Here is a 12,233-nt window from a genome sequence, read left to right on the forward strand (position 1 = left end):
GCCTCAGTTTCTTCATCCCTACAATGGGGGCCCTGTGGCTCTGCCCCCCACTTCACACAGGTAGTCGTGACGACCAACTCAGCCCACTTCGTAAAGTGCGGAGCCTTCAAGGTTATTACTATTCTCTCCAGACCTGCCGGGAGCCGCGGCGGCGTTTCGGGCTGGGGGGGGGGGCGGGGGGAGGAGGCTGTGGAAGCGAGAGGGGCTGGGCTCCTCGGGGCGGCGAGGGCGAGCGCCTTTCTGGATTTGGGCGCGGAAGGTTCCTGCTGCCCCGCCGGCCCGCGGGCCGGAGGGCAGACGCGTCGGGGCGGCGGCAGCGGCGGGGGTGGGGGGGGGCGGTGGGGCGGGGACAAAGGGGGCGCGGGGGGGGGCGGCGGCGGGGCGCGCGGGAGGTGCGCGAGGTGAGGGAGGTGCGGGGGGCGTGGGCTGCGGGCTCCGCCGCCCGCTCCGACGCCGGCTCCAGCTCCGGCTTTTCCCTCCGCCATCCTCTCCCCCTCCCCGCCACTCCTTTAACTCCCCCTCCCGGGCTCGGCACTGGTTTCCTCCCCGAGCCCGCTGCCCTCAATCCCGGCGAGGCTGGGGCTCCGGCTCGCGCCCCTCCCTCGCTCCCTCGGCCGGCGCCCCATGCCGCCCCCGCCCGGCCCCCGGCTGCCCCAGTCCCCCACTTAGACCGGCCCTGCAATCCCGGGGTGCCGGAGTGCGGGCCGGGGGCGTAGGGCGCCCGCAGGCGGCCCCTGGAAGGGCTCTAGCGGGCTGAGCGCTCCACGGCAGGGGCGCGGGCAGAGCAGGAAGCGGGTCCGCGTGGGAGCGGGGGGCGGCCGCCGCCGGGGTGGTCGGGGCCGAGCGGCCGGGGTCGCCGAGGCAGTCACCGCAGGGGGCGAGCGACTTTGGGGGAGTTGGTGCCCCGCCCCCCAGGCCTTGGCGGGGTCATGGGGGCCCCCCGTTCTGGGCCGGGGGGCGTGCGAGTCGGGGCCCTGCTGCTGCTCGGCATTTTGGGGCTGGTGTCTGGGCTCAGCCTGGAGCCTGTCTACTGGAATTCGGCGAATAAGAGGTAAGTGGCCCCGGGCTGGGGAGACCCCACACCCTTCGGGCAGGGAGTAGGGGCGCTTTGGGGATTGGGGGGGGCTGGCTCTCGGAGCTGGGAGGAGGCCGGAGGGAGGGGTGCTAGTGCTCTGATGCGAGCTGATGGGTAACGAGACAGAGGTGATCTTGGGAGCCAGACTCCTGGGTCGCAGACAGACAGAGCTGGATGTGGGTGGCGACAACCATGTGTTGGGAGTTGGAAGGACCCCACAGGGGCAAAGATCCGAAAGTTCCTGGGTAGCCGCCGCAAGGGCGGTAGAGTGGTTATTTGGGTTTGTGAGGGACTTGTGTCCTGTCGGGGGCTGGGCTTGGAGGGAGCCTGGTTAATGTCAGCTCTCCGGAGAGCCGCTGAGTAGGTGCCGCTGAGAGCTGAGGGGAAGGGCAGGGTGCCTCCCTCCCCAGAAGGGACTCGGCGTAGACGAGGGGAGGGAAGGGGGCTCCGTGTGGGGGCTCTGGGGACAACTCACCCAAGGCTTCTGGACTGTGTCCACACCGTCTGTCCCCTAACTCTTGCCCACAGCCAGAGGGTCATCGAGCCCTTGGTGGATGGAGTTCCCAACCAGAAGATATTCCTGCCTTCCTGGCTTGGAGACTTTTTTTTTTTTTTTTTTTCTGGAAGAAGGCTGGAGCCCCTTCTTTCTCTCTTGCATCTAGAGTCCTGAGGACTCCCTTGCCCCCTCCCCCATCTTTGCTGCAAACTCTTCCATCAGACCCTCTGTTCCCTGGCATGCTTGCTTTGCTCTGAAAAAAGGCCAGGGGTCACATGAAACTTCAAGTCACACTGCGTAGGATGGAACCTTTGGGAGGTCTTCCAGGTCCCTGGCCTCCGTGCAGAGTCTGGTCCCCGCTAGCAAAAGAGTTCTGTGTTTTGCAAACGTCCCACTTCCCTGGGGAGGCTGTGTGAGGCCATGAGAAGGGGAAGGGGGTGGGTTTGGAGCCCACCCCATTCTAGGTCTTAGTCCTGGCTCTGCAGCTCTCAGCTGTGTGGCCTTGGGCACGCCACTTAACCTTTCTGAGTTTGTATCCTCAGTCCTCACACCTTTTATGAGGATTAGAGAGCTAAGGTGTTTGAACATATTACGTGCTCATTAAAGGAGAACTGGGATTATTGTCTGTCTTCTCTTGACTTCCCAGCCTCCCTCCCTGCTATGTCTCTTTGGGTATCATCTCAAATATCTTTTCTCAGTCAGCTACCCACCAGCTCCCAGCTGCAGTTTGAATATCAGGTGCGGCCTGAGGATGTAAGTTAGGCTTATTCTGATAGGCTTGAGCAGAGGGAGGTAGGGTGTTCTGGGGGCTCCTTGGGATGTGGGGTGGGAGGGAGGGGGTCACTTGGGAGTCTGGGAAGATACTGAGCAGCAGTCCCCCCCGGAGACCTAGCTCTGAGACCCTATCCCCATTCGTACACAGGGAGGGGCTGCAGTCACGGGCTGGTGGCTGCCTGGGCAGAGGGAGGCATGGGCTTGTGGAGGCTGTGGTTAGGAAAGTCAGTTCAGAGCAATAGGGCACTTTCCCTAGGAAGTCTGAGCCCTAGGGCGGGAGGGGTACTGAGCAGAGAGATGTCTGGGGCAGCTGGCCCCCAGACCCTGCCTCCGGTTAGTCTCATCGAGGGCCATTGCCAGACCAGGCATTTAACTCCTTGTCACATTGCCCGGCTAACTTGGGACACTGGTCCAGATTACCCTCCACACTCGGCACCCCCCCCAACCCCCACCCCTCCTGTGCCCTGAAATCCCTCCAATTCAGTGGTGGCCTGGGGGAGGGGAGGCACTGCCCCCATGGTTGACTGCCATGCAGTAGTGAAATCACCTGGGATGGGTGGGCTGCGTGGTTCCAGAGAGGCCAGCTCCTTGGTAACTGGCATCCTGTTGCCATGGCAACAGGGCTAGTGATGGAGCGAGAGATGGCAGTGTGCGTGTGGCGAGGGCGGGCTGGAGAGTGCATTTGGGCCCACCAAGGGGCCGGAGACCTCTGAGCCCGGCTTCCTGCTGCTTTCCAGTCCATAGAGCCTGCCCTGTCAGAACAGACTTTCCACCCAGACGAAGCCTGTCCTGCAGGGATGTGGGGTGAGGGAGGCGAAGCTCCAGGGGGCCAGATCTCTGACACCTCTCCTTGTCCACCTCACCCTCCTCTTGACAGGTTCCAGGCAGAGGGTGGTTACGTGCTCTACCCTCAGATCGGGGACCGGCTAGACCTGCTCTGCCCCCGGGCCCGGCCTCCCGGCCCCCACTCCTCTCCTAATTACGAGTTCTACAAGCTGTACCTGGTCGGGGGTGCCCAGGGCCGGCGCTGTGAGGCACCCCCTGCCCCAAACCTGCTCCTCACTTGTGACCGGCCAGACCTGGACCTCCGCTTCACCATCAAGTTCCAGGAGTATAGCCCTAACCTCTGGGGCCATGAGTTCCGCTCGCACCACGATTACTACATAATTGGTACTGCTGGGCAGAGGGCAGGGTCCAGGGGGAGGTGCCCCCGAGACTGAGGGCAGAGGAGGAGCCCAGAGAGACCCCTGATCCCCCCGCCCCCCGGCTGCCCTGGGAGGTGTCAGGGCCTGGGAATGGGGACGGAATAGGGGCTAGGCTCTGGACTGCCAACCTCTCCCTTTGACTCTTCTCTCCCAGCCACGTCGGATGGGACCCGGGAAGGCCTGGAGAGTTTGCAGGGAGGCGTGTGCCTCACGAGAGGCATGAAGGTTCTTCTGCGAGTGGGACAAAGTGAGTGGGGGCTGGCGCACAGCTGGGAGCTGAGGGAGGGTGGGGTAGTCCCATATTGGTCAGGGGGCTGCCGTCTCAGCCCCTCTTTCTTGGGTCTTCCCCATCTCCAGGTCCCCGAGGAGGGGCTGCCCCCAGAAAGCCTGTGTCTGAAATGCCCATGGAGAGAGACCGGGGGGCAGCCCACAGTCTGGAGCCTGGGAAGGAGAACATGCCAGGTAGGAACCAGGGGTCCAGCCTCCTGCCTTCCCCCCCACCTCCTCTGCTCTCGGACCCCAGCTGCCCTGCCTTCACCCTCTCCCTCTGCCTTCCGTGTTGGGGGGAGGTGATACAGGAAAGAGAAGAGAGGCTGGGAGGCTGGGAGGGGAGTGAAAGCCAAATGAGGAAAAGACTCAATTAGAACTAATTAGCCAATTCAATCAGAGCTGTCAGAGAAGTGGGGAAGACTACTTGGCACCGAGCTGAAGGGCTGGACACACCTGGATTCTGAGTGGGATTCGGGGGGAAGGGGAGGTGGGGTCCCCAGGGGGCTTGAGCACTGCTGGGGAAGCCCATGGGGACCCCCAAGGCTGGGTGTCCAGATGCCCAAGTGGCTCCTTCAGCCCCTCCCCCTCTTTCCTCCTTCACCCCTTCCCTGCCAGGTGACCCCACCAGCAATGCAACCTCCCGGGGTGCTGAAGGCCCCCTGCCCCCTCCCAGCATGCCCGCGGTGGCCGGGGCAGCGGGGGGGCTGGCGCTGCTCTTGCTGGGCGTGGCCGGGGCTGGGGGTGCCATGTGTTGGCGGAGACGGCGGGCCAAGCCTTCGGAGAGTCGCCACCCTGGTCCTGGCTCCTTCGGGAGGGGAGGGTCTCTGGGCCTGGGAGGCGGAAGCGGGATGGGGCCTCGGGAGGCTGAGCCTGGGGAGCTAGGGATAGCTCTGCGGGGGGGTGGGGCTGCAGACCCCCCCTTCTGTCCCCACTATGAGAAGGTGAGTGGTGACTATGGGCATCCTGTGTATATCGTGCAGGATGGGCCCCCCCAGAGCCCCCCCAACATCTACTACAAGGTATGAGGGCTTCTCTTACTTGGCTCTCCCAGATCCAGCCCTTCTTGGGGGTGCGCTTCCAGTTTAAGTCACAGTTGGAGGGACACCTCTAGCATCCCCTTGGCCCCTTTGCTCCACGAGCTCCCGTGCCCCTGCTGTTGTGGACCCCTTCCCCACGTTTAGGATTCCTGAAGACTCCTGCCCTGGGTTGGCCGCCCGCGGCCCCGCAGAGACTCAGCCTTCTCTTCTGCCCGTGCCCCGGCCGTGCCCCAGCCGTCCTTGTGCCCCCCACACACCTGGAGCTAGGGGCGGGGACAGTCTGTCTTTTGGTCGGCACCTCTTCCTTTCTGCCTCTCACTGTTTTTCTCTTCTTTTCTCTTCTCTCTCGTATTCTCTCTCTCTCTTTCTCTCCTGTCTCTAGGTCTGTTCCTCTTCCCTAGCACCCCCCTCCCTGCGTCTCCTCTTACCCTCTCGGCTTCCTCTCCTCGGCCTCTCCCATCTCCCGGGTGGGGGGACGCAAGCACTCCCCCCTCAGCTCCCTCTTCTGACCTCTCTTACCCACCGCTCCCCTCAGTCTGCCAAAAATGGGGGCCTTGATGGGGAAGGCTCGGGCCCTCCACCCCAGCTCCGGGCGCGGGCAGCGGGGCCTCCTTCTCTGCCCTGCCCCGGGCCTGGACATTCTCACTCCGGCCCACCTGGGGTGGTTGGGTCGTGCCAGCTGCCGTGAGAAGAAGTGTCCTGTTTTGTCAGTGGCCACTAGCAAGATCCCACCCGGTCGGGACACGCGTGTGGATTTGGTCTGATGCGAAACGGGCCGCTTGGGACAGGAAGTGACTTGCTCCAGACAAGAAGTGCCCGGGCCCGATGGAAGCGGCCTGGCCGAGGGGCAGGAACGGAGCAGCAGGAACTGGAAGTGCCTTCATCCAGGACAGGAAGTAGCGCTTCTGAAATAGGAAGTGGTCTGGCTGGAACTCCAAGTGGCTTAGTCTTGGGGGGCGGGGGCGGGGGTGGGGGCGGCGGCCGGTTCTTACTCTGTGGAGAAGTTGGGGGGGCAGGAAGAGCTTCCTGTTTCAGGAGGAAGCTGGAACGGACTGACTGTTAGAAGACAGGGTGGACTGAGGAGGATTTTCCTAGTCTTCAGTGGCACTTCCCGGGACCCCCCTTCCCCGTCGTTCCCTGTGCTGCTTTTAGGACAGCTAAGGTGACTGCCGTCAGCTGTGGCAGGCCCAGTTTGTCTTGTTCTTCTTCCCTCTCCCCACCCCAGTATAATCTCTGTTAATCAACAGGACTATCCCAAGAACCCACGTGTTGTCCCCAGTAACCCAGAGGGCTGTCTTGTTCGTCACATCGTCCACTTCCTCGTCCCTTCAGACTCGACACAGCTCCCTTCTTAGTGACCAAAATGGTGGCCTACTGACTGGTCTGGCGGACGGTGGTACTTAGCCGCTGCCGCTGTTCCCATAGCGACCAGCTTGTACCTCTACCTGCCCCGTAGTGCGCAAATTGGGTGTTGCCTTCTTTTCCTCCCAGCTCAGTTTCATTAGATCAGAGCTGCCCTTGGGCACCACGTCGGCCACCTCCATCACCAGCCAAGATGGTTACTTTGTCCACCAGAGGTCAAGTCATCTCTCTGGTGCTGTAGTTCCCAGCTCCTTCCTGATTTTTCTAATCGCTCCTTCCAGAGAACAGGAAGTTGATATTGCCATGGGGGAGGTGGCGGGGTATGGCCGTCACCTCAATAGTTTTACTGTAAAAGGGAAATTTGAACAACAAAAACCAAAAAAAATAAAAATAAAAAATAAAAAAATAAAAAACTTCAAAAGTTGACAAGAAGGCTGGAGAATGACTGGGCGTGAGTTGGGACAGAGGTTGGATCACACGGAGCCAAGGCGGAGGGGAGGGAGCCGGTTGGGTTGGAGGGCTGAGGGGGGCAGTACGGGGTGGGGAAGGGTAACCGGGCTGGGGGAGAAGTCCGAGGAGGGCAGCCGCCTCCAGGGGAGGGAGAGAGGAACCCTGGCCGGAGCAGGAGCTGCCGGTACATCCAACGGGGATGTTGGTGAATCCTTGTTCACACGTGTCTCTGCTAAACCAAAGCACCAGAAACAAGGCAAGTCGCAGTCAGAATCAGAGTGGAAGAAACATGTTCACGGGGTCAGGTCTACTCCCTACCACCCCTGCCCAAGGCACCTCTGACTCGGGGAGTTTTGCTGTCGGGGACCAGTGTAGGGAGAAGTGGTGTGATTGCCCAGAAGACTCAGGGACCCAGGCATCAGGCTGCTGGCCCTTGGCTCCCTGTGCGCCCATAACCCAGGCTCTTCCTTAAAAAACCCTGGGTGCCCAGCCCCCTAGACTCAGCCCCATTCTCCAACCACAAAAGCAACCGTCAGGAGCACCGCAGGAGCCAGTCGGCAGGGTCACAACCTCTGCCCCGCCCGCCCCTCCCCTGACTTCAGGTTCCCTCCCGCTGTCTCCCATCTGCCTGGAGGTCAAGGGGTCCTCCTGCCCCACTCTGTCCAATGGGACCTCTGCCCCTCCCCCTGTCTCAGCAAGATGCCCGGGTCCTGAGAGGTGCGGGAGCTCTAGGAGGGGAGCTGCCAACTGAGGCCAGGTGCTGGACCGTCTGGAATTTACTCCTGTCCTTCCGAGCCCGCACTGAGGCAGCCGGAGGTGGGGAGGCTTGAGGGGGGTGGAAGGGCTGGTCCCTGCCCCTTAGTGGGGGTTGGTTGTCATGGCAACATCCCCTTCTCCACACAATGGGAAGCCCCCCTCAGCCTCCCGCGTGGATGGAGCCGACAGCCCCATCGCTGGCTATCAGCCTCAGGGACTTGGCAACCGTCACTATGGCAACCCAGAGCCCAGCAACAGGGCCCAGTGAGAAAGGGAGGGGTCCAAGACTGGGGCAGGGCTGTGTGTGTGAGGGGGCAAGGGAGCGAGGGGGAACCACCCCCCTGCCCAACAGACATCTAGACGCACAGGTGGAGGGACAAGAGGGAAGAGAAGCGGGGATGGTCTCGGTGACAAACACCTCACCAGAGCAGCCAAGACATCATAACACGCTGAGAGACAGGAAGACACCTGGGGACAGAGGCACAGCTGGGGAGAGGAACAGCACATTCTGCGCAACATCCCGGGACACACCCCCTCGGAACGCTGGCATCTCGGACTCTCCCCCCTCCGCGCACAGTGACAACACAGGACTCACAGCCTGCCACATGGGTAGCTCTCGAGCTGTTCGAAAGCACTGGTGACTTCCACACAGAGCCACACATGTCATCCTATTCCCTTTCTGGGTCCAAACACGCCCCCATGCTCCCCAGGTAACTGTACACGGAAGGCATTCATTTAGTTGTTGTCGTTGGCTTATTCGCTCAACATGCCACGAAGTGTCTACTTTGTTCCAGGCACTGTTTCGGGCCCTAGGAAGACAGAGTAAATGCAGCCAAGTCCCTGCTTTCCCCAAGCCCACGTTTGGGTGGGGGACACCCTAATAACATTTCTGGCAGTGACGGGAGATATAAACAAAACGGAGTAACAGGATGAAGAGGATGGAGAGTAACAGGGAGGTGCTTTAGGTCAGGAGGTCAGGAAGGTCCCGCTGAAGAGGTGACCTTTGATTCTGACCGTGAGTGATGTGGAGGAAGGCGTGCGCTCTGGGAAGGGCACACCCCACAGAAGGGACAACAAGTGAGATCTCGGCATGTTTGGGAAGAGCGAGAAGGACCTCACAACCTTGTGTTGTGATGCGTCCTGTCCCCAGGTGTGTCCTGTCCTTCCACAGCCTCGGCCTGGAGGGGACCGAGTCACACAGGGTCTAGAATCCACATTTAGGAAGTTGGTCTATCTCGGTATTCCTTTTCTCCCCTTTGGGTGTTGTGCGTGAGTTGTGTTTTCCTCAACTACGTTCAAAGTGCTGGGAGGGCAAGGAAGATGCTCTGAGCTTTGTGGGGGCCATGGTACAGCTGCTCGTACCGGGTCTAGAGCGGGCAGGCAGAGAGGAAGTAAGGGAACCCAGAGACCTGCGGTAAAGCTAAAGCTGCCCCCACCCCATCTCGAACAGCAGAGGCTGTCCTGGGGGCTGAGCTGCAGACAGAGGCTCGAACCTTGCAGGACATGAATTAGGTGGAGGCGTGTGTGTGTTTGTGTGTGTGTGTTTTATATTGGGGAGTTTTAAGGAAAGGGGCATACAGCAAAGGGCTGCGTGGGAATTTCTGATGGGGAATGGGCGACATCCCAAGTGGAATTTCAGTTGGAATGGAAACTGGAGCTTCCTAAGGGGCTGTGCGGGGAATCGCGACCAGGGGACACCCCCTTCCCCCAGGGAAAGTTTCAAGATCTGCAGGCAGGCTGCGAGAAATGCCGCAGGGTGGTCTGGAGGCAGGGGACTGGCTGGGATAGGCTCCGACAGTTGGGGGCGGCATGGAAAGGAGCGAACGCTGGGCAGGAGGAGGAGAGCTGTCTGAAGAGGTAGCAGGGAAGGTGGAGTCCTGAAGGGGGTTCTCAGGGGCCCAAGCCCAGGGACCCCCTGGTTCCCATGGGGTACTGAAGCATTTGGGGTCCTGGTTCTCCCTCTTCCCTAGAAGCTGGGGCACCAGCTCCCTCCAACTCCACGGCCAGCCCCGTGCTGCCGGTGGTGGGGTGGTGGCGGTGAGACTCAGCAGCCTCGGGGGGCAGCAGCTGGTGAGTGGGGAGGAATCTGTGTGCTCAGCAAACAGCAGCCTCGGTGCCCGGTGGCTGCCTCCTCCCTCATCAATCAGCCCCAGCCAAATGTCCTTGGATTCCCACCACCCCAAGGGGACTGGGGCTGGGCCAGGGTCCCCAGGAGACTGAGATGGGGATGTGTGGGGGGAGGTGGGGGGGGCTTGGCTTCCCATCTCTTGGACTCTGTTCCTTCTCTTCTCTCCTGGAAGCTCTCAGCTCCTCGCGTCATGGAACAGCTCTCTCCTGGCCCTGACCATTGTGAGGGCATCAGCTACAAATCACCTGTGGGGGTCTTCTGGGGGAGCAGGGGGGAAGAGGGATGAGTCAGGGCTGAAGAAGAATCTACTCTGGTTCTCACGGGACTGGCCCAGGGCACGGTCAGCAGGAGGCTGCTGGCACAGAGGCCCTGTCCCCCCCAGCTGGCCTCTCCATCCCTGACGGATGTTCTGGGCAACAGGCTGAGACCCCGACTCCCTGAATGTCCTCTCTTCCTACCTTCTCCCGGCCCCCAGCCCTCCCTCCCTGCTTCCCGCCAAGATCCAGAGGTCCAGCCCCCAGCTCACCCCAGATCTGCTGCTACCCACTGGGGGCTGAGGCCTCTAGACCTTAGCCTCTGGCTCACTCTCCCCCTCCTCAGCCCTTGCTCCCCTCAGGGACCCAGGCGTCCTGCCCACTCCCTTCACCATAACAACCATTCTTTGGGAGTTGCTTAAGACTTTAATATCATTTCATTAAGTCAGCTAGTTAGAGAAGGTTGGGGGCACAAAGAGACTGGGGTGGGCAAAAGACGGCCAAGGTAGGGGGGAAGCAAGGGAAGAGTCCCCCTCTCTCCGTGGAGATGGCTCTGGGACATCAAATATTGACAGTGAGAGAACAGAACTTATTAAATCTGGGACAGGGGTGTGTGTGGGGAGCTGTGGGAATGGCCGGATGCCTGGGTTCTGAGGGGAATGAGGGTCTGGGAGGAGGGAAAGGCTTGAGGCTGGGGGATGCAGTAAGGGTAAGGGTCTCGCGGGTACAACTCTTCTGTCCCTTTCCTTTGGCGGGTATTGCGTCTTGGTGGCCTGGCTGTTGCTCAGCTGGGCCCTGGAGCCCCTGGGGACAAGCCCCCTTGGCAGCTGTGGTTGGTTCCCCTTCAGCCCTTCCCCCTACCTCCACCTCTGTTGACGAGCTTCAGCACCGTTTTAATCGGATTGAGCAGTAATTAGCAAAGCGAGATGTTTGATTACCTATTTAGCATAATGTAGGGGGCTGGGATCCCTAGGCACAGCCAAGGTTGGGGGGGCAGTCAGAAGAGAAATGGGGTCTATACAACATTCCTTTCCTATGGGAGCCATGAGCCCTGCCTCTAAGGCTCCCCACCCCATGCCTCCCCTCGAATCTTCACTCCTTTGGGACTTTTCCCTGGGGGATTGGACCAATCATGTCACCTGTCTGCCACCCACGGCCTATTTGGTTAGCGGATCACCCACTTAGCCCTCCTGGCTGTGCAGCTACCTGGTTTGGGGTGTGGCAGGACCCCTCACAACTTCAACCCTTGTCTTCAGCAATAGGATTTTGGCCTGGGCGCCCCAAATCAGAGCCCAGAGGCCAACCTTAAAGATAACGGGGCGGGGGGTGGGTGGGGGTTCCAGAGGGCAGGGGATGTCAACACTGAAAATCAGGACAGGTGGGATGGTGAGGTCAGGGTTGGGTGTGGATGAACCCAGGGCCCTTCAGGAGTACCCGAGACAGCGGAGCCTTGTAGTGCCACACTGCCATAATGACACCCGTCAGGTGTGAACACCGACCAGAAAAAGGGGGAACTGAGGTGCCAGCTTCTCCCCTCCTCATCCAGCAAAGAAAATGTCATCAATTTAGCTCCTCATGGAAATGTAATCAGTGGGCTCGCTGCTGGCTTTGTCTTAATTAGGCACTATTGATGGAAGCAGGGAGGGTGCCTTCCCATCCCCCTGACTCGGCTTCCTCGCTCCAGCTTCTCCCGCCACAGGTAGAGCCCAGGGTTCCAGGCGCCCGCTCTGCGGCCCCGGGCCCACAGCGCCCCCTAGCCCCAGCTGAGGTCTGCCCCCCACCTCTCGAGCCCTCTCTCCTCTCGCTTCCCCAGGACTCAGCCTTTGTTCTCACGGAGAGCCGAGCCCCTCCCCGGCCCGGTCACCTTCCCTAGGGAGTCCCCGCCTCCCGTTCCCCCCAAAACGGGCGACGCTTCCCAGAGCCAATCCCCAGGTTCCAAAAATTCCAGTTCCGTTCTTCCCTGCCCTCCCCCGCCCCGCGCGGCCCGGCGCTCCTAGACCCCGGTCCGAGCGCAGACGAGGGAAAACGAGCGGGAGGGCAGGGGTGCTCCAGCCCCGGTTTTTCCCCCGGACCCAGCTGCAGCCACGGCTGCCTCGAAATCCTGGAGCGCCTTCCAGAGCGCCGACCAGCCCCGCAAGCGGGACGCCGGGCGCCACCTGCCGGACGCGTGCGGAAGCGAGCCCGCAGACCCGGGCGCGGGGTCGGGCGCGGGGGCTACCCAGACCCTTTCAGTGTCCCGCGGGAGGGCAGCTCGTGGTCTGAGCCCCAGCCCTTCCAGCCCGTCCTCGAACCAGACCCGGCCCCCCTGTAGCCTGCCGGACTCGGTGGCCGGCTCCGGCCCGCCGGCCCCTCTGGCTGCGGGTTCCCGCGGGGCGCACGCGGCCCGAGTCGGGCGGCCGGGCCGCGGAGCGGGTCTGCCCTGCGCC

At 61.6% G+C, this 12,233-nt stretch overlaps 1 protein-coding gene across 1 annotated transcript; it reads left to right on the forward strand.

Moving 5' to 3' along the window:
* The first annotated feature begins 558 nt into the window (after nt 1–558).
* EFNB3 (ephrin B3) lies at nt 559–6,643 on the forward strand. The gene is made up of 5 exons (XM_045797338.2): nt 559–1,051; nt 3,223–3,515; nt 3,705–3,797; nt 3,908–4,012; nt 4,436–6,643. Exons 1-5 carry the CDS (start codon nt 930–932, stop codon nt 4,843–4,845), a joined length of 1,023 nt encoding a protein of 340 aa, XP_045653294.1. The 5' UTR covers nt 559–929; the 3' UTR covers nt 4,846–6,643.
* The last annotated feature ends 5,590 nt before the right edge of the window (nt 6,644–12,233 follow it).

This window comes from Ursus americanus, chromosome 14 (genome assembly GCF_024610735.1).
Source record: "Ursus americanus isolate L20-20 chromosome 14, mUrsAme1.1.p, whole genome shotgun sequence".
Classification (NCBI taxonomy): Eukaryota; Metazoa; Chordata; class Mammalia; order Carnivora; family Ursidae; genus Ursus; species Ursus americanus.